Here is a 21,382-nt window from a genome sequence, read left to right as displayed (position 1 = left end):
ATGACAGGACTTTTCATGGTAATGGACCAAAGTAGAGTTTCCTGCATAGAATTCTTTGAAGTGTGAGCAGGTATTCTGTTAAAATAAAACTGATGTTCGTGGTCATATTTTCTATACTTTACATATTGCTTCTTACCCTGTGCCTGCCTGGGACCTCGGGGAGGTTGCACGGAGTGGCTTGTGTTATAATCTTGTTTCTGTATTTGATGCTTTGACATTTGGGGCCTTGCTGACTCTAGAGGGACTGCTCCTGTCAGGATCAGACAACTCCTAGAGACAGTAAACGACTCACTTCCAGTGAACCTTTCACATACAAACCCTCACCCATCCAGAGCTCACCCCCCACCAGCCCCTCCATCAGGCTTTCACACTCTGAGCTACTACCCACCTGTCCGAATCACCCCAGGGCCAGGACCAGACAACCAGGGGCGGCCCTTACACCCAAGAGCCTGCTGAAATCACTCAGACCAGCCAAGCCCAAGCCTGCTTCCTCTGCCTCACCTGCTCTTTTCCACAGAAACCACAATAGATGACCTTACCCACATTTCCTGGGCTACCTCTGCCCTTGGCCCACCCTGGTGCTTCCCCATGTGGCCCTACAGGGTGTGCTGTGCCTGTTTCTAGGGATCTGTGAGCATAAACCTCTTCCTTCATCACAGGCCTTTCCATGTCTGCATGTCTTATCATACCTGATTTAAAACAAATTGAGGCTACTCTTAAAATAGCCTGGTACATGGGTGCAGGACACCTGACATGCACAGGTACAGACATCATGGACCAGGCACTGGGGAGAGGCCTGTGTTTGCATCTAAATGTGTGATTTCTGCCTAGATTTGTGGGAGGCAGCAAAGCATGAGGTTAAGAGGATGAGTTCAGGGTTAGAGTGACTCTGGATGTGAGTCCCCTACGTGCCACCTGTGCACGCGAGTCTTAACTCTTTTATGCATCAATTTCTGCCTCTGTTAAGATGGAATGATGCCATATATCCAGAGAAAACTATGATTTAAAAAAATACACGCACCCTAACATTCATGGCAGCACTATTTACAACAGCCAGGACATGAAAGCAACCTAAATGTCCATTGACAGAGGAACAGATAAAGAAGATGTATATATACACAATGGAATATTGCTCAGCCATAAAGAATGAAATAATGCCATTTGCAGCAACATGGATGGACCTAGAGATTATCATACTAAGTGAAGTAAGTCACCCAGAGAAAGACAAATATCATGATAGCACTTGTATGTGGAATCTAAAAAACAAAAAGATACAAAGGAACTCATTTACAAAACAGAAACAGACTCACAGACATAGAAAACAAACTTATGGTTACCAAAGGGGAAACACTGGCAGGGGCGGGGGGGAGGGATAAATTAGGAGTTTGGGATTAACATGTATACACTACTGTATATAAAATAGATAACCAATAAGGACCTACTATATAGCACAGAGAACTATACTCAACATTGTGTAATAACCTACAAGAGAAAAGAATCTGAAAAAATATACATACTCACACACATATATATATATATACACACATATATATACACAAAACTGAATCACTGTGCTGTACACCTGAACCTAACACAACATTGTAAATCAACTATACTTCAATTAAAAAAAAAAAAGATGGGATGATGCCATTAGGACCATCTCATGAGACTGCTGCCAGGACTCAATGAGATGCCCAGTGTTGGGACTGAGCCCAGGGCCTGGAACTGAGGAAACACTCGTAAGGTGAGCTATTGTTATTATCTCATTATTCTATGTTTATTTGTTTATTGAGAATCAAATTTGAATGATTTCTTCTGTTAAGCCTTACTTTAGAGGTCAGAAATGGCTGACTGTCGGTGATTTCATAGGGTTCCATCGTGGAAGTTCATTCGTCTGACATTATTTGCTGTTTTAATCCAAGTGAGAATTAAATTTCAGCTTTTCTACAATTACATTTGGAGACTCTCATCTCAAGAAGGCTTCCCTAACTTTGGCTTGTTTAACAGGCTCTGGAAAGACACTCTGGTTTTAAACTCTTGTTTTTAAATTTTCCAATTTCAATGCTGTGTGTTTATAGCAGTAACAGTTTCCAAAAAAAAAAAAAAAAAAATCACACATAATTTCCACACATTCTTTCAGGCAAACAAACATTGTTTCAATTTGAAGTGAAAATAAAGCCTTGTTGGTTAAAAAAAAAATCTCAGGTATTCACAATGAAGCCTGCCTATTTCCTTGAAACCCTCTAAAATATGATAAATGACAGGAAGCTTCAAAGCGATTTAGTAGCATCTTAATGTGAGTCATGGAAATGTACATTCACAGGATAACGCTGCTTGCCAGCCAATCACAACCTGGTACCCTTCATTAAGTGCATGTGCTGTTGACATGGAATAGGTGGGAGCAGCATCCCATAATTCCCCCAGTCTTGGCACTCTGGGGACCCTTCCTTGCATGACGCCAACTGGAATAGGCTGCTACCCCAGCAGCTGGCATTATGGCCAGAGCACACATTTTAAGCAAATTCCAAACCGCTGCTTATATTAATTCAAGGATAGAGTCGTCTGGAAGAGCACTGTAAGCGAGAGGAGTGCCATTAAAATTCCTAGGGAGTGGCACTTAGTATTACAATGGGGCAGTGCTTCTCAAAGGCCACGACCCTCTGCATCAGAACCCCAAGGTTGTTTTCCGACTGCTCAGTCTCAGTCACACCCTCAGTTCTGCTGAACTAGAGTCTTACAGCGACACCTGAGAATCTGCATTGTAAAAAGCTCCCTCACCCAGGGAACCACGGCACCGGGCTGCCACCACGTTGAGTTTTCTACAGGGTACCTCTTAGGTTAGTTTCTTTACTTAGCTGTGTGGTTCATGAGGCATGTGTCTCATGAGGTTCAGGAAAGCCTCTCAGATGGGTTGGATTCAACACGGGCAGGTCTTGGCTTCATCCCGCTTTGCCCAGATTGAGGGGCTCCCTTGGGAAGGCTGACCTGCCACCACTTCCAACCACTCAGGCACCCTGAGCCCTGAGTGGGGAGCTTCCCAGAAGGGCCCCAAGTTGGCCATGAAGCCCATCATCCAGGCATCAGCCCTAAACACTGGGCCTGGAGGATCATGCTGTTTAGCAAATAATTGGAGCTTTTTAACCAAAGCATGTATATTTATGCAAATAACATACAACAGGGATCGTCTAAGGCTGGAGGAAAAATCCTGGTTCCCCTCAGCATTAGGACTCAGTGCCATTACTTTCGTTGCTTGTAATGGAAACTCTGGGACTCATTTGACAGAGGTAATAGACGCGACCGTGGGTCCGGAGTTAAACGACAGCGAGAGATGCAGCACGAGTCAGCCACCAGCATCCCCTCCCTGTGTCACCCACTGGCCTACCCCCTCCTTCCCGCGGCTCACCTTTCTGTATTTGATTCCCTTTGCTATTTTTCTCCTTCCCTCTTCCCTCTTTCCACCATTCCCTGTCAACACGTCCTTCTATTTTTTTCCCCCATCTTTGCTGTTTTATGGAATGTTAGAGCTGTAAAACTTAGGTATTTGGTGTCGGGTTTTGAGGGCGGGCCGCTCTGTGCGAGACCCCCCAGTGGGGCTGCATGCTAGGACTTGTGTTTCTGAATCTCTGGCATCAGGTCTGCCTGCCCCTTTCGCCTGGGTCAAAAGTAAAACGAGTGGTTAAGTCTCGTTGAGAGTTGCAGCCCGAGCTTGGACAATTAGTTATCTGGGTAATTCCAGAAAGCAAGATTTTTACTGCTTGGCTATGCTGCCTGATAATTCATCTAATGGAGAACTGGTGGCTCCTCGGAAGAGGGCCACGTCCTGTGCATTAGGGCCAGACTGAGCAGAAGGGCCACGGACTAGAGCTGTGCAAACAGGCTCTCAGTAGTTCTGTAAAAAGAAGGATAAAAATGCAGAAGCCAAGGTTACGGATCTTCACATCACAATGAAGCCCTGTTTGGCTGTGTGTAGGCTGAGCCTGTTCTTTATTAACTGTAAGTTGTTCCTCGCAGCACAGAACTATTCCATTAGCCTGAAAATAAATAAACGAATAATGTGCCCTTCGGTGGGACTTCGTGCGCTGGCATAAACAGGTGTGGGGGTGTGTTCTTCCCGAATGGGAGATACCATTTACGAGCACAAAAACACATCTTGGGAACACAAAAATCCAAATGCAAATATGGAAAGCCCATATTCTCCCACTTCCGCCCCCATGTGCACGTTTGCATGAGAAAAGCCACTGCTGCAATTATATGACAATGAACGCTTACCATTGTTGTAAGAGCGAAAATTTCCTACAAATTTTATGTATTCATAAGTTGGAAATTCCTTTGGGTTCAAGCTGCCTCTGAGAAGATGGCAATAAAACTCTAAATCGTTGTCAGCTGGGCCGTTAAAAGGAAAAAGAAGAGAAAGGGAATGAGAGCATTACACCGATTCTAGACTAAGCAAGTCGCATCTTGTGACACTCACAGGGTTTGGGCAACACATGGCTGGGCTATTTCTCTCATTATGACTGACTTTTGGACATGGTTTTATAACCTTTGCAACATAGGTTTCTCCCCTCCGTAGCTTATAGATATTTTGCTTTCCATACTTGGACCCGATTAGTCTTAATTTGCTCACAGATGTCTGTGGTTGGTTCTGTCGGCATTGATTAGTTCCGGTTGTTTTCATATGGTATATTAAAATAAAGCTGCTCGGATAGAGCTGCTCTCTTTAATCTAATCTTTCTACTTTGCTTTGAAGGAAAATCAGATGTACAACAGGACAAATTATTCATGGAAAATGGGCTAAGGCTTGAATAAGCACAAGGCACCTTTGCTACTGCCATCAAAGTACACGCTTCATTAAGTGCCCAGGCCAGCCTTCTATCCAGGTTGCCAATTTTGATAAGAACTTTAAAATTCCGTAAAACCCGTAAATGTATGTAAATAACCAGATGACAGCCTCAGAAGAGAATTTGGAGTTTTGACCTAATTATTGTCTTTAGTTACTTGGTATCATTCAAATCTAGCCTTATAGAGTCCACCAAAATAAGCAGATCGTTCACTGATTTTTGCACCCTTTACTACCAAAAGGCTCAGGTGTGGAAAAAAAAGGGGGGGATCTCTTGTGTTACATGCAAAACAAGTTATTATTCTTAAGCTCTGTGCTTTCAAATTTTCCACATAAAAGTTCAATGTCTTACATATTCCAAACTCCAGTTTTAGCTTTAAACTTAAAATATACCTCTAAGGATCTTGGAAATGTTCTGAGTCACAAGGAAAATTGTTTTTAAAATTAGTCCTCCCTTCTTAATTCATTCTAACCTCCTTTCAAAAGTAACATTCTTATCTTTCTATCTCGTAAAGCCAGTGAAGTTAAACTTACATTTTAAGTATTCTGGGGAGGGGGAATCCCTCACAAGCATATGGGAAGAGAGCATTTTATAGACTTCTGAGTGTTCTTGTTCTGGAAGGAAATTCAACAAATTCTGATCCATGACATCCGACTGGAAAAGAAAAGAAAAGAACAAAGGTACACACTCCACGAAGATGGAAAACAAAAGCAAACCCTGGACCTCTGGTACAATTCAGGACTGGTTTCTGAAATGAGAAGTTCCAGATTCTGATTTTCTGTGAAGACTCTGTCATTTTGAAGTGTAACCTCAAAGGGTTTCCTTGCTTAAATGCAAACATGCTATTGCCTGGGGGCCCGAGAAAGAACTAAGACTTAAGCCAGACAAACATGCACAGGAGCCCCGTGTGCCGACACCCCCGTATTCCGACACCCCCGTGTTCCGGCAGGGGTGCCGTGGTTGCTGTGGGTGCAGTGGGGCCCTAGTTCGTGGCCAACCGCTCATGTGAAGGCCCTTGAAAAGTTCAGGCTTCCTTTTCTGACCTTTAGGCCAGGAAACGGCTGCCTGTTGGCGTCTTAAAGGTCTCTAATCAAAGGAACTGCATGTACTTTTTTTTTTTTTTTTTGAGGACCTGGGCACCGTGGACACAAGTATAATAGAATCTAGATTCAGTGCTGTCCAACAGAACTGTCTACAATGATGGAAATGGTCCATAACTGGCACTGGCCATTAGGGAAGCCACCAAGCCACACGGCTTCAGTGTGACTGAAGACAGAATTTTTTTTTTTTTTTTTTTTTTTGGCTGCACCACATGGCTTGTAGGATCTTAGTTTCCCCACCAGGGATTGAACCTGGGTCCCAGCAGTGGAAGTGCTGAGTCCTAACCACTGGACAGCCAGGGAAGTCCCTGAAGACCTAATTTTTAACTGCATTTAATTTTAATTCTTTTAATTGAAATTTAAATTGCCACATGTAGCCAGTGGCTCCCACATTGGACAGTGCAGGTGGGAGATCACAGTGGGGAGAGAGGGACAGGCATACCTCTGGCCCTCAATAAACTCACCCCCTCCTACAGCTTTAAACATGGTCTGTGAACACTCATATATTTGTATAGCCAGGCAACTCGCTTTTGGGTATCTTGGCTTCACCTACCAGCTGCCACTCAGATGCCCTTGGAGACCCCAGATCCACACACATCCCCAATGTCATTACTATCTCCTCCTCCCCTGTGTTCTCTGTCCCCATGAACGGTGTTGCCAAGCGGTCACCTGCCCATACCCGACACCCAGTTGGCATCCTGGACCTCTCCCTGTCATCTTCACATCCAAACAGTGTCCCAGTGCTGGGAGATTTTCCTCCCTTGAATTCTCTCACATGCATTCATTTCTTTTTTCTGGACTCTACCCTAGTCCAGACCATCATCTCCTCTGGGGAATACATTGGCCAGATTGGTCTTCCCACATCAACTTCTGTCTCTGTCCAACTTGCTCTCTGCCAGCAGCCTCATATCAGATCAAGTCACCACCTTGCCAAATAACACAACATTGTAAACTATACTCCAATATAAAATGAATATTAAAAAAAACAACCACCCCAAACTTTCACTGGCTTCCGACGGCTCCTGGGACCAAGCCTGAACTCCTCAATTCACTTGTCAGGCTCCGCACAGCACACCCTCCGCTCCCGACCCTTCTCCAGCCCTCCAAACTGTCTTTTCTCCAGGTTGCCAGCTTTGCTCTTCCTCTGGGCCTCCACCTGGGCTGCACCCTCAGGCTGGAACATTCCACATCCTCTCCTAGTGCTCAGTAACTCCTGTGCATCCTTCAGGTCTTGGCTTTGAAGTCACTTTCTCTGAGAAAGCACCCGTGACAGGCTCTCGCTCAGAATGGGGCCCTCGCCTCTGCTGCTCTGGCCGCTGCGCCCGTGTCAGCTGTACCTGCTGGGGAAGGGCACATCTTTGACCAGGTGGAAGGGCCTGGGAAGGGCCGGTGAGGCGGGTGAGAGCCCCGGAGGTAGTATGTGAGAGCCGGCTCTGCCCTCCAAGCTGCACTTTGCTACACAGAAAGAGGAGGAGGCTGTGAGGGTGACATGAGCTGATTTGAGTTTGCTGCTGATATGCGAGCACGTGGCAGATGTCAGGTGCCATAGGGGTTTGTTAACCATGTAGGAAACGACTCTAAGTTTTCTTGATTGTTCATGTGATGATGTGTGTCACCTGCCTGCCTCACTCCTGTACCCCTGACACCGGATGCTGCTTGGCCTTCAAGAAAAACATGTTGATGAGCCGAAAGAATGACAGGGCAAGTGCTATGATGGAAGTAAAAACCAGGCACCTGGAGAACTCTGACCATGGGGTGCAGAATCCAAAATGACGGGGTAGGGGAGCCTCCCGGAGACAGTTCCCAGGAGGAGGGATCCTCAAGGTGGGAGGGGGGGGATCTGCAGACAAGACGGTGTCTGCCAGGCAGCCTGGGTGCTCCAGGCAGGGAGACAATGGGAGAAATATTTGCAAAGGAAGCAACCGACAAGGGATTAATCTCCAAAATATACAAACAGCTCATGCAGCTCTGTCAAAGAAACAAACAACCCAATCAAAAAATGGGCAGAAGAGCTAAATAGTCAATTCTCCAAAGAAGACATACAGATGGCCAAAAAGCACATGAAAAGATGCTCAACATCACTAATTAGCAGAGAAGCGCAAATCAAAACTGCAATGAGGTTCCACCTCACACCATGGCCATCATCAAAAAGTCTACAAACAAGAATGCTGGAGAGGGTATGGAGAAAAGGGAACCCTCCCACACTGTCAGTGGGAATGTAAATTGGTACAGCCACTACGGATAACAGTATGGAGGTTCCTTAAAAAACTAAAAATAAAACTATCATATGATCCAGCAATCCCACTCCTGGGCATATACCCAGAGAAAATCATGATCCGAAAAGATACATGCACATCAGTGTTCATTGCAGCACTATTTACAATAGCCAGGACATGGAAATAACCTAAATGTCCATCAACAGAGGAATGGATATAGAAGATGTGGTACATATATACAATGGAATATTACTCAGCAATAAAAAAGAATGAAATAATGCCCTTTGCAGCAATGTGGATGGACCTAGAGATTCTCATACTGAGAGAAGTCAGAGAAAGACAAATATCATATGATATCTCTTATATGTGGAACCTAATTTAAAAAAGATACAAATGAACTTATTTACAAAACAGAAATAGACTCACAGACACAGAAAACAAACTTATGGTTACCAAAGGGGGAAGGTGGTGGGGAGGGACAAATCAGGATCTTGGGATTAACATATACACACAATACTATATGTAAGATAGATAACCAATAAGGACCCAGTGCACAGCACAGGGAACTCTGCTCAATATTCTGTGATAACCTATCTGAGAAAAAAATCTGGAAAAGAATGAATATACACATATGTATAATGATTCACTTTGCTGTACACCTGAAACTAACACAGCATTGTAAATCAACTATATTCCAATAGAATTTTTAAAAAAACTGTGTGTGGGGGGGATGGGAGCCCTGACGGCACAGTGGGTGGGGGAGGAATGGGGAAGGGCACTAGGGCTCGGGCTTAGCAGCCCACAGAGGGGTCTGGGCTGAGCCTGTGTGCTGGGGGACCCACCGGGGGACATGGAAGCAGGTGGCCAGGACTGTGCTTGTATTTCAGACCCTCTAGTGGCCTGAGGAGGGAGGGAGCACAGGAGCCAGGCTACAGGTGGTCCAAGTCTGAACAGGTCCAGGGAAGGGGGGATGCAGAGGAAGGGGCTGAGGGCAGACGACTCAGCCAACACCACCATCCAACTGACATGGACTCAGGATGCTGTGTGCCAGCCGCTGCTTCCGGCACCGGGGAGAAGCAAAGTGGGCAAGTCCCTTCCCTCCTGCAGCCGGGGTTCCAGGGCTGCAAGGGTGTGCTTGGTGGCTGATGAAGGGCAGGAGTGGAAGGAGGGACTCCAGTGGCGCCCAGGCTCCCTGCTTGGAGGCACCTATTTTGATCTCTGGACAGAGACTCTGCAACCCCCCCACGAGCTGTGCTATCATTTTCTCATTCTGGTTTTCTGCAAGTTCCTTCTGATGTTCTTGATTTTATTTTAAGCCCAATCCCTTTAGTTTTTTAGAACATGACTCATGCTCACAGATGACAGTACTCTTTCTTCTTAAAGACATTTCAGATACTTGAAAATGCTAACTATGTCACCGCGGGGTCTTTTCTCGGAGGGCCAGTCGGAAGCCCACTTCCCCGATGGTGGGGGTGGCCGCGCAGGCTCGGGGCACTGCCTGGCCTCGCAGCTCCTGTGGGAGATGGCTGGTGGGTCACAGGGCTGTGGGGGGCCTTCGGGCAGCAGGTTCTGCACAGGATAAAGATGAACACTGGCGGGAGGAGGGGCCGCGAGGATGTGAGTTGACACACAAGGAGGGCTCAGAACACCTGGTGCAGGGCAAGCTCTTTCTATGCTTTTGCCATTATATTCCTATTAGGCCATTTCCATGTGCTAGAAACCGACACAAACAATGATAATTTGAGAATTTAAACCCTGGTTTAAATTACAGGAGAGTAAATTATACCTGCAATTGAACTGTCCCTTGAATGCGCTGAGCTCTGTTTATTAAAATCATGGCAATTATAGAGACAAGGGAGAGAAGATGCCACCTCACAGCTGAATCACATCGTCAGGCACATCATTTACGTGCTGGAGGCCGCAGATTCTCAATGCCAACCTACCGATGTCCCCTTGGCTGCTTTATCAAGAACCTGGCCCTTTGCTAGGATTCACTCTAAATGCCTGCCCTAAATCCCCAACAGCACGTTCCCTACCTGTTCTCTGTAGGCCCCGTCAGAGCCCGGGGAGGATCTGAGTGGACAGGAAGCATATCCCTCTCTCTGTCTTTGAAGCTGCAGCACCGGTGCAGTTGCACCAGCCAAGTTAACTGAGCTGCACAGGAGCACACAGACTGGCCGGCCGGGCTGGAAGCAGGCTGTGCGGACACCGTTCAGGATGTCCCCCAGGGGCCCCTGCAGTTCTGGCTGGAGATCTGTGTCAGTCACGGTTAGAAGGGGGATTGGTGAGAAGCCTCATACTGAGAAGAGGCAGGACCGGGCTCGGGAAGCAGAGACGGCCTTGGTCTCCCGAAGGACCAGGGTGTGGGAGGCATAGGCGATCTGCTTTTATTCAGCTTAGATGCAGAATCAAACTGACGGCCAAACAGGAATGCTTTCCGAAGACAGTATAGGGAATAACTTCGACCCAGGAGGACTGAAGAATGAATTCAGGTATAAAAAGGACTAACTCTAAAGACTCTCTCTGTTCATCAAAAGACTCTAAAGAGAGGGAAAGGCAAACTGCAAAGTGAGATCATATATTTGTGACACACAGACCTGTGGTGTAAGCCTGGAATGAAGGGTCAGCGTGATGCGCTGTCTTGTCACCTGGCAAAATCGAGAGGGCCTTGACTGGACTAACCGAAAGCCCCCTCCCCACTCCAACTGAAAGTTCCTTCTTGCCGCCACTAAGGTCCCCTAGCTAAAGAACCCTCCTTACTGGGGGGACCAGGCGCAGTCACTGCTCATCCTGATGAGTGGTTCAGTCCCCTGCCAGCCAATCACACCCTTTGTGGGAACCAAGGGGCACCCCACCCTCTTCTTACTACCAAACCACCCCTGCTTGTTCACTCTGTTCCCAAGTGCAGCCCCTGTGAGTCCCTGCGTGGCATGCAGTACGCTCCTCCCTGGGGCTGTAAGTATATGTGATTAATACACTATCAATCTCACCGGTCCAGTATTGGATGTTGTATGTTTGGCCACTCCTGTCACCTTAGGGCAGAGAGACTAGGAGGCGATTAAAACAATACCTGACAGAGGACTAGCATCCAGAACATGGAAAGAATGCTTACAAATCATTGCACAAAAGACCCAGACAATCCAGTAGGAAAATGGTAAAATACCTGAAAGAGCATTTCACAAAAAAACAAATCCATATGGAAGACACAGTGTGCAAAGACAGTCACACCAGCAGTTGGGAGAAAAGCAAATCAAAATTCCATGAGATGCCTTCACACGCTAGGTTGACAAAAACTGACAATTCTGACAATACCAAGTTCTGGTAACACGGAGGAGCTGGAACTTTCCACCCTGCTGATGGAGGGTGGATTGGTGCCATCACCATGGAAACAACTTGGCGTCACCTAGTGAAGTTGACAGGTTCCTACCCCATAACCCAGCAATCTTACACACAGTCAGCTCTCTGAAGGATGCTTGCAAATGTTCATCAGGAAATACATACGGACATCCACAGATGCACCTCTTAGAGTTCCACACTGGCCTCGGGGCAGGGATTGTCTACAGCAATGAGAACAAACCAATGCCAGCCATTCCGGATGGTGTAAGATGGACAAATCCCACAGCAAAGCTGAACGAGAGGAGAGGTCACCAGAGTACACTTTCTATGACTCTGCTGACATAAAGTTAAACCAAAATGATTTTACAATGATTAATGATGAATTAAAAGTTGCTAGAATTGCAGAGAGAAACGAGGACACGATGATGTGGAAATGGTCATCTCTAGGCGGAGAGGGGTGTGATGGGAAAGGAGCAGACAGGAGCTTCTGCCGGCCTGGTCATGCTGTTTCTTACCCCCCGTGACAGCTACATGTATGCTTGTGCTCACCTTACCATAAGTTTAAAAACGGAGCATACGTTTTATACATACTTCTGCATGTATGATATATAAAGATCAAAAGGCACATAAAAATCAAACAAATCTAACTGGTGACCTTTCCCTTAAAATCATTTTCTACCTTGAGCTATTTTCTTCTTTCTTTTCTCTGTCAAACTGGAAAAGAAACTTCTAGGATCTTTCATCAGGAGATTGTTGTACAAAACTCTATCGTGTGAACTTCGGCATGTCTGAGTTTCTAGTGGCAGGAAGGACACAGAGAGAAACGTCGAGACTTTTGACAGAATCAGAAGAAGAAAGGAATTCTTGCTGCTCTTCCCCCGCCCCCACCCCCCCAGTCACCGATGGCCCCCACTGAAGCCAGGCCACACAAGGCACAGTGGGTCCAATGCCTGACATGGCAACCCATGATGCCAACAGGGGGCACCCCTGCTGCCATGGGGCCCATGGCCTCCTGGCCCCTTCCCACCATCTCTGCTGGCCGTGCCTCGCTCGATGGCTGCCTCTTCCACAAGACTGGGCATCGCCTTCCAGGTCCTTACCCTACCTCTGCCCAAAACCCACCCCACCAGAGAACACTCAGCTCCACTCTGTCACATGTGGATTTCTGAGTGGCGGGTAAGCTCCAAGTTCTGGGTTCAAAGTGCCCGAGTTCAAGTCCCAGCCTCACCACGTGCTAGCCGTGGGACCTCAGCTACCCTGTTCTCAGTTTCCTCATCTGTGAACAGGAGTAAGTACCTATTTCATAGGCTCATCGTAAGGATCAATAAGTATAAGAAGAATGGCCTTTCTAAGTGCTTTACACAAATAATGCATAGAAGGGACTCTTAACAGTGCCTGGTACATAGTAAGTGCTCAACATATATTAGCTATCTTTTTATTAGTCTCTAATGGCTTAACAGGTGAAATCTATCAACAAAATTGCAAACCCTTGAGATTTAAAGAATTTCATATGGATTTGCAAATAAAGCAACCGACAAGGGATTAATCTGCAAAATATACAAACAGCTCATGCAGCTGAAAATCAAAAAAACAACACAATCAAAAAATGGGTGGAAGATCTTAATAGATATTTCTCCAAAGAAGACCTACAGATGGCCAAGAGACACATGAAAAGATACTCAACATCATTAATTATTAGAGAAATGCAAATTAAAACTACAATGAGGTATCACCTCACACTAGTCAGAATGGCCATCATCAAAAAATCTACAAACAATAAATGCTGGAGAGGGTGTGGAGAAAAGGGAAGCCTCCTACACTGTTGGTGGGGATGTAAATTGGTACGGCCACTATGGAAAACAGTATGGAGGCCCCCCTTTAAAAACTAAAAATAGAGCTACCATATGATCCAGCAATCCCACTCCTGGGCATATATCCAGACAAAACTATAATTCGAAAAGATACCTGCACCCCAATGTTCATTGCAGCACTATTTACAACAGCCAAGACCTGGAAACAACCTAAATGCCTGTAAGCAGAGGAACGGATAAAGAAGATGTGGTACATATACACAATGGAATATTACTCAGCCATAAAAAGAATGAAATAACGCCATTTGCTGCGACATGGATGGACCCAGGGATTATCTTACTGAATGAAGTAAATCAGACAGAGAAAGACAAATATATATCACTTATATGTGGAGTCTAAAAAAATGGTACAAATGAACTTATTTACAAAACAGAAATAGAGTCACAGATGTAGAAAACAAACTTATGGTTACAAGGGAGAAAGTGGGAGAGGAATAAATTGGGAGATTGGGATTGACATATACACACTACTATGTATAAAACAGGTAACTGATAAAGACCTATTGTATAGCACAGGGAACTCTACTCAATACTCTGCAATGACCTATATGGGAACAGAATATAAAAAAGAGTGGATATATGAATATGTATAACTGATTCACTTTGCTGTATAGCAGAAACTAACACAACATTGTAAATCAACTATACTCTAATAAAAATTAAAAAAAAAAAAAGAACCTCATATGGGCCGTTTGAATCACTGCATCGTCTCTGGACAGGTCCTGGGCTTGTACTGAGTAATAAGGAAGTTTGAATTGATGTGAGCTAAATTGAAAGCAGAACTCCTAAATGGCAACCCAAATCCCCAGCATCAGAAAAGCACCAGGCAGAGAGGTGGCAAGTGTGGGCTCTGTGCTCGGCGGGCCTGGCCTCAGCCCTGCTCTGCCCCTCGCTGGCTGGGCCACCTGGGTCTCGTCCTCCATCGAGTGGAGGTGACAGGGCAGCTGTGTGTTGACGGGCATCAGGGAGGTTTCTTGTCTACCCACCAGCAGGGATAAGTGAATGCCAAGCAAGAGTGAGGAAGAAGAAGATGATTTGGGTGAAAACTGGACAATGTAAGCTACAAGTAAACAGAAGTGAAATGTGGGGGTCGTCCATCCTGGGCTCAGCTCCGCAGGGGAGCGTGAGGGCTGACTCGCTGTGTGTGCGTCTGGGTCCACAAAAAGGCACTTCACAAGCATTCGAGTGAGCCTGGCATTGATATATTAGAGTTGGGGGCGTTTCTGGTCCTTCCGGAGTAAGAAAATAATTTATAAAGGGGATTCTAAACTGTTCCATAATTTCATATCGGAATTCCCAACTTACTAAGTCCCTTCTGCCACATATGGCAACTGAATCATCAGATAATTCCAAGAGCAGAAAGTAGAACCGTGCAAATCCTGGGCTCCCTCCCAGGCCATTGTGGAGGTGACACGTCTTTGCTTTCCATCCGTGTCTCTCACTGCCCGACCCTGTCCACTCAATACAAAACCCAACCACCTCCAAAGAAGCACCCATCTCCTCACGTCAGCACAAAGGAGACACGCTGATTCTGTGGGGTCTCATCACTGCTCCAGCCTGAGAGGAAATCAAGATGAAACTGCGTTCCCGACTCCTCAGGGCTGAATGAGAACCAGCCTCTTCCAACAGCTCTCAGAGGAGAGAACCCCCAGCCTCGCGCACCCTGCAAATGGTTCCAGAAATGGGCTGAACCGCAAAGGTCAGATGGATTCAGAGTAAGGCAAAGGCATCTGCCTTGCAAAGTAAAAAATGTTTTTCTGGGGTACAGCACATAGTGACGGCAAAGAAAAAACATGCACGGCGGCCTTGATCTCTACACAGCCTCGTCTGCGAGAGCAAGAGGAGTGGGGAGTGGCTTCTGAGGAAAAGAATGACCCAGGATGATGTGGAATCCTGGGCCGTTGGGGAAGCTGGTCTCATCACTGCCATGGGGGCGAGCTGTCCACAGAGCAAGGCCACGGTGCTCCCAGGCAGCTGCAGCTAAGGAGAGGCTACCACGGTCCTCCAGCATCCTCCTGGCCCAAGGTTTCCTCTGCACAGGAACCCAGAGCAGGCTGCTACCCTCTCCATCAGTGCCCTGGCCTTGCATCCACCAATGTGTGGGAGTGGGAGGTGGTGGGAGGGGGGGCTAAATGATTTGGTGGGGCTTGTTGGGAAGAGAGAGAAGAGAGGACGTTTTATCCCAATCAGTCCCACCGGTGCTCTTGGTACAGCTTCCTTCCAGATCAGGCTCTGTGGTGGCAGGAAGTGGAAGGCTGGCTGGACACCTTCGAGGGGCCCTCCAAGGTGGACCCTCCACCAGCTGGGTGCGGCTCTGTGAGTCACAGCATCCTGATGGGGGTACCAGGGAGCCAGTGAGGCTCAGGCTGAGAGGATGGAGTGTGAGGGAAGAAGGGAGGAAGAGGGAGAGAAAGGAGGGAGGGAGGGAGAGAAAGAGGGAGGGAGGAGAGCCAGGAGCACAGGGCACCTGCCCTCCTTCACGGCCCACCTGGCTCCCTGGGATGGGACAGCAGAGCCTGCCCTCCTGCCCAGACCCTCCTCAGTCCCCAAGGCCTTCCTGGCCCAACAACATCTTCCTAGAGTATTCCACCTCCCCCCCGCCCCCCGTCATCCCTGCCACTGAACCTTTACCACCAGCAAGTGTCACAATCTACTGCATCTCAGTCACGTCTCCAGTGACTCCCCCAACCCCCTCCTGTCCCCAGCAGTCTGGTGCACGTCCCTCCACCAGCTCTCAGGGGACCCTGTCTTTCTTTGCAGGCATCTGTCAACCTCCGTAAAGGCTCTGAGCTCTGCTAACTGTGCCGTTGGCTCACGGCTCCTGGGCGGTTTCTGGGGCACTGGAGGGTGAGAACTTGTACCTCAGCCCCTGTTGCAGGTCTTGCTTTGCCAAGATCGTGGCACCTTGTTCATTCCAGGATGATACAGGCCTGCACCTGCCCTCCCTCAGGAAGCCCCTGGGGCTTGGCCTTGGCCTGGTGGAGGGCACTTCTCAACCTTCCTCACACACAGACCCCCGCATACCTGCAGTGCCCGGACTCTGAGATCTGAATGGTTCTCGAGGAAAGAGGATCACACCTACTGGCAAAGGATGTCAGAGCAGAAACTCACCGGTAAATGCCCAAGGAGGGGCGTGATGCTATCAGAAACATAGAGGATGCTGCCGTCTGTCGTCACAGCGATGATGAAGCCGTCTAATGCCTGCGGAAAATGCAACAGGTGAAGGCTCTTCACTCATGCTGTTATGGAGGAGGGGGTCACCGAAGCCAAGGACGCTGGGTTAGGACACTTTGTTTCATAACCCTTCAAATATTTCCATAACCTCATAGAACTTTTCTGTCTGGCACACAAGGCAGTTTCTTACACAGAATTTGTCTAGCCCAGGCAAAGTGTTTGCAAAGCATGAAAAGGCTCAGTGAAAAGTGGGACCTACTGATATCATGAAACAAAATTTAGCCATGGAAATTACCTAAGTAGTTTTAATAATAAGAGTACATTTGGGCTGAATCAGAAATATCACAATTACCATTAAAAGATGTCAGTGATATTTCACGATCCCTGTCCTCCTATCCCTAATATCACCTTGAGTTCAGCGGCAAACCTTCACTAAAGATATCAGAACTCGTAGAGGCATTAAAAACAGAAAGTGTGCCTGCTGGTCAGGGTAGACCCCTGCCTAGGTTCATTGCCGTAGAAAGATCTCCTAACGGAACTGTTTGTAAAGAATATTCACAGTAATCCACCAGAGTGAAAAGTAAGGGCTGTGTAACTCGACTAGATCCATGAAAACAGTCGTCCCTTGGTATCCGTGGGAGATTGGTCCCAGGACCCCCGCAGACACCAAAATCCACAGATGCTCAAATCCCCGAGAGTCACCCTGTATCCACAGGCCCTGCATTCTAGAATTCAATCAACCTCGGATGCAGGACCTGCGGACACGGAGGGCCAACTGTATTTCAGAATAAGTGGAAAATTTATTTGTTTAGAAGTTTTTACTGAGTGCCTGCTGTATGCTAGGTGCACTGCTCTGGTGCTCATGAGAGAAAAAATACAGGCTGTTCATGTTTTCCCACAGACTCGCTGGCTGTTTTATTTTCAGATTCCTTTTCAGATGCTCACAATGCTCTCATAAGACATACGGGAAAGGGGATTTCTAAAATTCAGGCTCTGTTCAGCAGAGAATGGGGTCATCCTGGCAACTGGCTCTATGGGCACACTGATGAGATGGGAGAGATTAAAAACACAGACCATCTTCCTCAAAACAAATCTTTGAGGATGTAATATGCTCAGGCAGACCATCCCTGTAAACTATCACTGTTGCCTCACTGACTGTACTGCTGAAATAGCCTCCTTCACAAATATGGGGATTTTTCCACTTTGGGGAAAAAAACCCCAAACTGAAATATGTATTTAGAAAGTTCTGGAAGCATTTTGTACATACTCAGCTATATCCTCCCAAGGTGTTACTGAGCATCTGCACAGCTGAAAGGGCATAGATTCCTTCAGGGTAGGAGGGCATGGCTACATGCATGGCAGCAGGAACTGGAAACAGTCCAGTAAGTGCACAGAGAAGGGCACCCACCATCACCATGCACCAAAGTGGGAGAGAGTTCTTTTCACCAGGAAAATTAACACAAGGGTCATTTATTGTTTAACACTTACATATCTCAGGATTTAAGACTGAAAAATATATTAAAGCACATTTCTTAAGTGGACCCCATTCTCTTGGCTTGTATCTTGGATTTGAACTGGGGGCAACTTTGCCCCCCAGGGACACCTGGCAATGATCGGCGACATTTTTGGTCGTCACTTCTGGGGTGGGTGTTGCTGGCATCTAGTGGGCAGAGGCCAAGGATGCTTTGAAACATCCCCTCTACGATGCACAGGATGTCCCTACAAGAAAGAATTATCAGATCCAAAATGCCAATAATGCTGAGCTAGAGAAATCCTGCTGAGATTTATGGGTCATGGTGAACACAGACATACATCCTAGTGACTTTTACTTCTTTTTCCCTTAAGTATTTTTCTAAATTAAAAAAAAAAATCACATTAGCGGCACTCCTGAAGGCAAAATTTTTTTAAGAGGTGGAGGCACTGTTGATGACATCAGCTGGACCGTTTTAGAAAAAGTAGATTAGAATATCGGGAAAAGCAGGAGCAATATAAATTCTCTTCTTATACAGGAAGCCCATGTCCTCTTGAATTTGTAAAGCAAGTAGGTGTTAAAAAGCTGAAGGTATTTATAGATGGAAGATAACGCTCATCATCCCATTGGCATTTTCCATCAAACACACAAGAATTACACTGAGTCACTGCTTTAAGAATGCTTGCAATGATTTTAGAAGTCCCATCAGCAGCATTTGAGAGTGACTCGATAGAATGCGACTGAAAATCAGTGTCCCCCTCTTGTTGCAAAGGGGACTTTGGCAGGAGCTTCAGGGTCACGAGAGATGACATAATGACCTGAGTTTCATACCTGCCACACACCAGAGGGAAATAAAACCACCCTTTTCTGCCAATTCCTGGTTCTGATGGAATTTTTTTTGTCTTCTCTGGGACAACCTCTGGGCTAAGAGAAAAGGTGGGTAGCTTTTCTGAAAAGAAATTCAGAAATATCACATGCTCTCTAATTGTCAGTCAATAAGAGCTTTCCCTCTTTTGAATGTACTTGTTCTAATGCTTGTAGCCATCATCTTGGCCAGCTTACATTTGATCAGCTTGGCTGGTCTGCAACCAAGTCACTTTTGTTCTTTCAAACTCCACAGTTCTCTGAGTTCTCCTGAAGTCTGGTTTAAAGCCTTTTTGGGAGCAGAGGAAAGAAGGAGGGATTCACAACCAGATGACACCGGCAGTGCAGTTCCCTGGGGCCTGGCAGATTCTGTCCTGGGTTCCATCTTCATTTAAAAAAGGAACCTCCTGGTTATGAAGACATGGCGTCTGGATTCCTCATGCTCTGTGAAATGGCTCTGAACAAAGGAAGGAGGATATGCAGCTGGAATGGGATGCACACTATGGAGAAGTTGCATCCTGGAAAATGAGAGCATCATCTTGTGGGGACCATTATGGGGAAGGTACAGGAGGCTCCAGTCACCCATCACCTGGTCTGTGTCTACTGAGGAGTAACAGGGTAGAAGAGGAGCCTAAAACAAGCAGAGATAAACCAAAAGTTCTAGTTGGTGGGTTTCCCAGATGCCTAAAGATACAATTCACCCAGAAGGCCCAATTGTTGTACAAGCTTAATTCTGGATTCAATTCACTCATCTAGCATGATTTCCTTTAGATTGGCTGCAGGGAATCTACACTGGGAGCAGAGGAAAGTGCATAATGCACGTCCATACAAATCTAAAATCTTCTTCTTCATATATGCATCCAATATAGGAGCTCCTCAACACACAAGGCAAATGTTAACAGATATAAAAGGAGAAACTGACAGTAACACAGTAACGGGGGGTGGGGGTGGGGGAGTGGACTTTAACACCTCACTTACAACAGACAGATCATCCAGGCAGAAAATCAATAGGGAAACACAGGCCTTAAATGACACATCAGACCGGATGGACCTAATTGATATTTACAGAGTATTCCATCTGAGAGCAACAGAATATACAGTCTTTTCAAGTGCACATGGAACATTCTCCAGGATAGATCACATGCTGGGCCACAAAGCAAGCCTCGGTAAATTCAAGAAAATTGAAATCATATCAAGCATATTTGCTGATCACAATGCTAAGATTAGAAATCAGCTACAAGGAAAAAAAAAAAAACAGCAAAAAACACAAACACGTGTTTTGGAGGCCAAACAATACGCTACTAAACAACCAATGGATCACTGAAAAAAATCAAAGAGGAAATAAAAAAGTATCTAAAGACAAATGAAAATGAAAACACATGACGATCTAAAACCTTTGAGACACAGCAAAAGCAATTCTAAGAGGAAGTTTATAGCAATACAAGAATACCTCAGGAAATGAGAAAAATCTCAAACAAACAACTTAACCTTATACCTAAAGCAACTAGAGAAAGAACGAACAAAATCCAAAGTTAGCAGAAGGAAAGAAATCATAAAGATCAGAGCAGAAATAGAGACTAAGAAAACAATAGAAAAGATCAATGAAACTAAAAGCTAGTTCTTTGAAAAGATAAACAAAATTAATAAACCTTTAGCCAGACTAATCAAGTTAAAAAAAGGAGAGGGCCCAAATCAATAAGATTAGAAATGAAAAAGCAGAAGTTACAACTGACACCACAGAAATACAAACGACCATGAGAGGCTACTACAAGCAACTATGTTTTTAACTTTATAAAAATCTTGTTTCCTCAAATACTTCTGATATTTGAAACTTCCTGGGCAGGGGAAAAAGGCTGTGCTACAGGCTTTTTAAGAGGGTTATGTGCTATAGGGTTATGTGTTTTAATTACTTTTCCCTAAGAATTAAAAGATAAAATGATTTCTGTGAAGTAGCATAATGATGCATTAATTCAACATGATATTTCACAAGCCGCTCTAAATTTAACATACTTAAAATGCATTGCTTCTGGAGAAAGTTCTGTATTTTCTTTAAATATAGTTCACATGCAGATTTAAGTATCTTTCATTTCATGCAAATGTTCATTAATGTGTTTATATTTCATAATATTTGGACATCTTCATTCTGGCATTTTCTTACTCCAGTAACTTTCTGCTTTCTGTACAGTTAATCTATGTAAATTAACGTTTACATCAGTCTTATATAGACAAATAAGATGAGATCTAGAAAGATGGACCCAAAGAGCCATTCTCTAAAACCTTGCCGGGAACCACTGACACAGCCAGCACCTAGCTTTTTTTGGCTGAACTCATCTGTCCCAGGTTTCTTCTTCTAATTCAAGGGCCCAGACATGACATGTCTGGGGCTTTCTCTCTGTCTACTATAGTATCCAAATACTTCCAATCTTATCCCCAGTTTGGAAGTCAGCAACAGCTGGATGTTTTTGCAGTGACTTATCCTTATCTGTACTGAGAAATTTCACCCATAGAGAAA

The 21,382-nt window shown here is 45.7% G+C and overlaps 1 protein-coding gene across 3 annotated transcripts in view; it reads right to left on the bottom strand.

Moving 5' to 3' along the window:
• Window positions 1-21,382, bottom strand: part of NPAS2 (neuronal PAS domain protein 2) — a 180,284-nt gene that overhangs the window by 41,709 nt on the left and 117,193 nt on the right. For 2 of the 3 annotated variants that reach the window (XM_057740924.1, XM_057740923.1), the window contains exons 5-7: window positions 16,473-16,562; window positions 5,372-5,492; window positions 4,270-4,383 (exon numbers count right to left, since the gene is read on the bottom strand). In XM_057740924.1, coding sequence (XP_057596907.1) covers window positions 4,270-4,383; window positions 5,372-5,492; window positions 16,473-16,562 — 325 coding nt within the window. Of the gene's footprint in view, window positions 1-4,269; window positions 4,384-5,371; window positions 5,493-16,472; window positions 16,563-18,023; window positions 18,255-21,382 lie in introns of all 3 variants that reach the window. The other variant, XM_057740925.1, reaches the window with a different exon arrangement.

Source organism: Hippopotamus amphibius, chromosome 7 (genome assembly GCF_030028045.1).
Source record: "Hippopotamus amphibius kiboko isolate mHipAmp2 chromosome 7, mHipAmp2.hap2, whole genome shotgun sequence".
NCBI lineage: Eukaryota > Metazoa > Chordata > Mammalia > Artiodactyla > Hippopotamidae > Hippopotamus > Hippopotamus amphibius.
The sequence above is the reverse complement of the archived record's forward strand: the minus strand, read 5'-3'. Positions and strand labels throughout refer to the sequence as shown.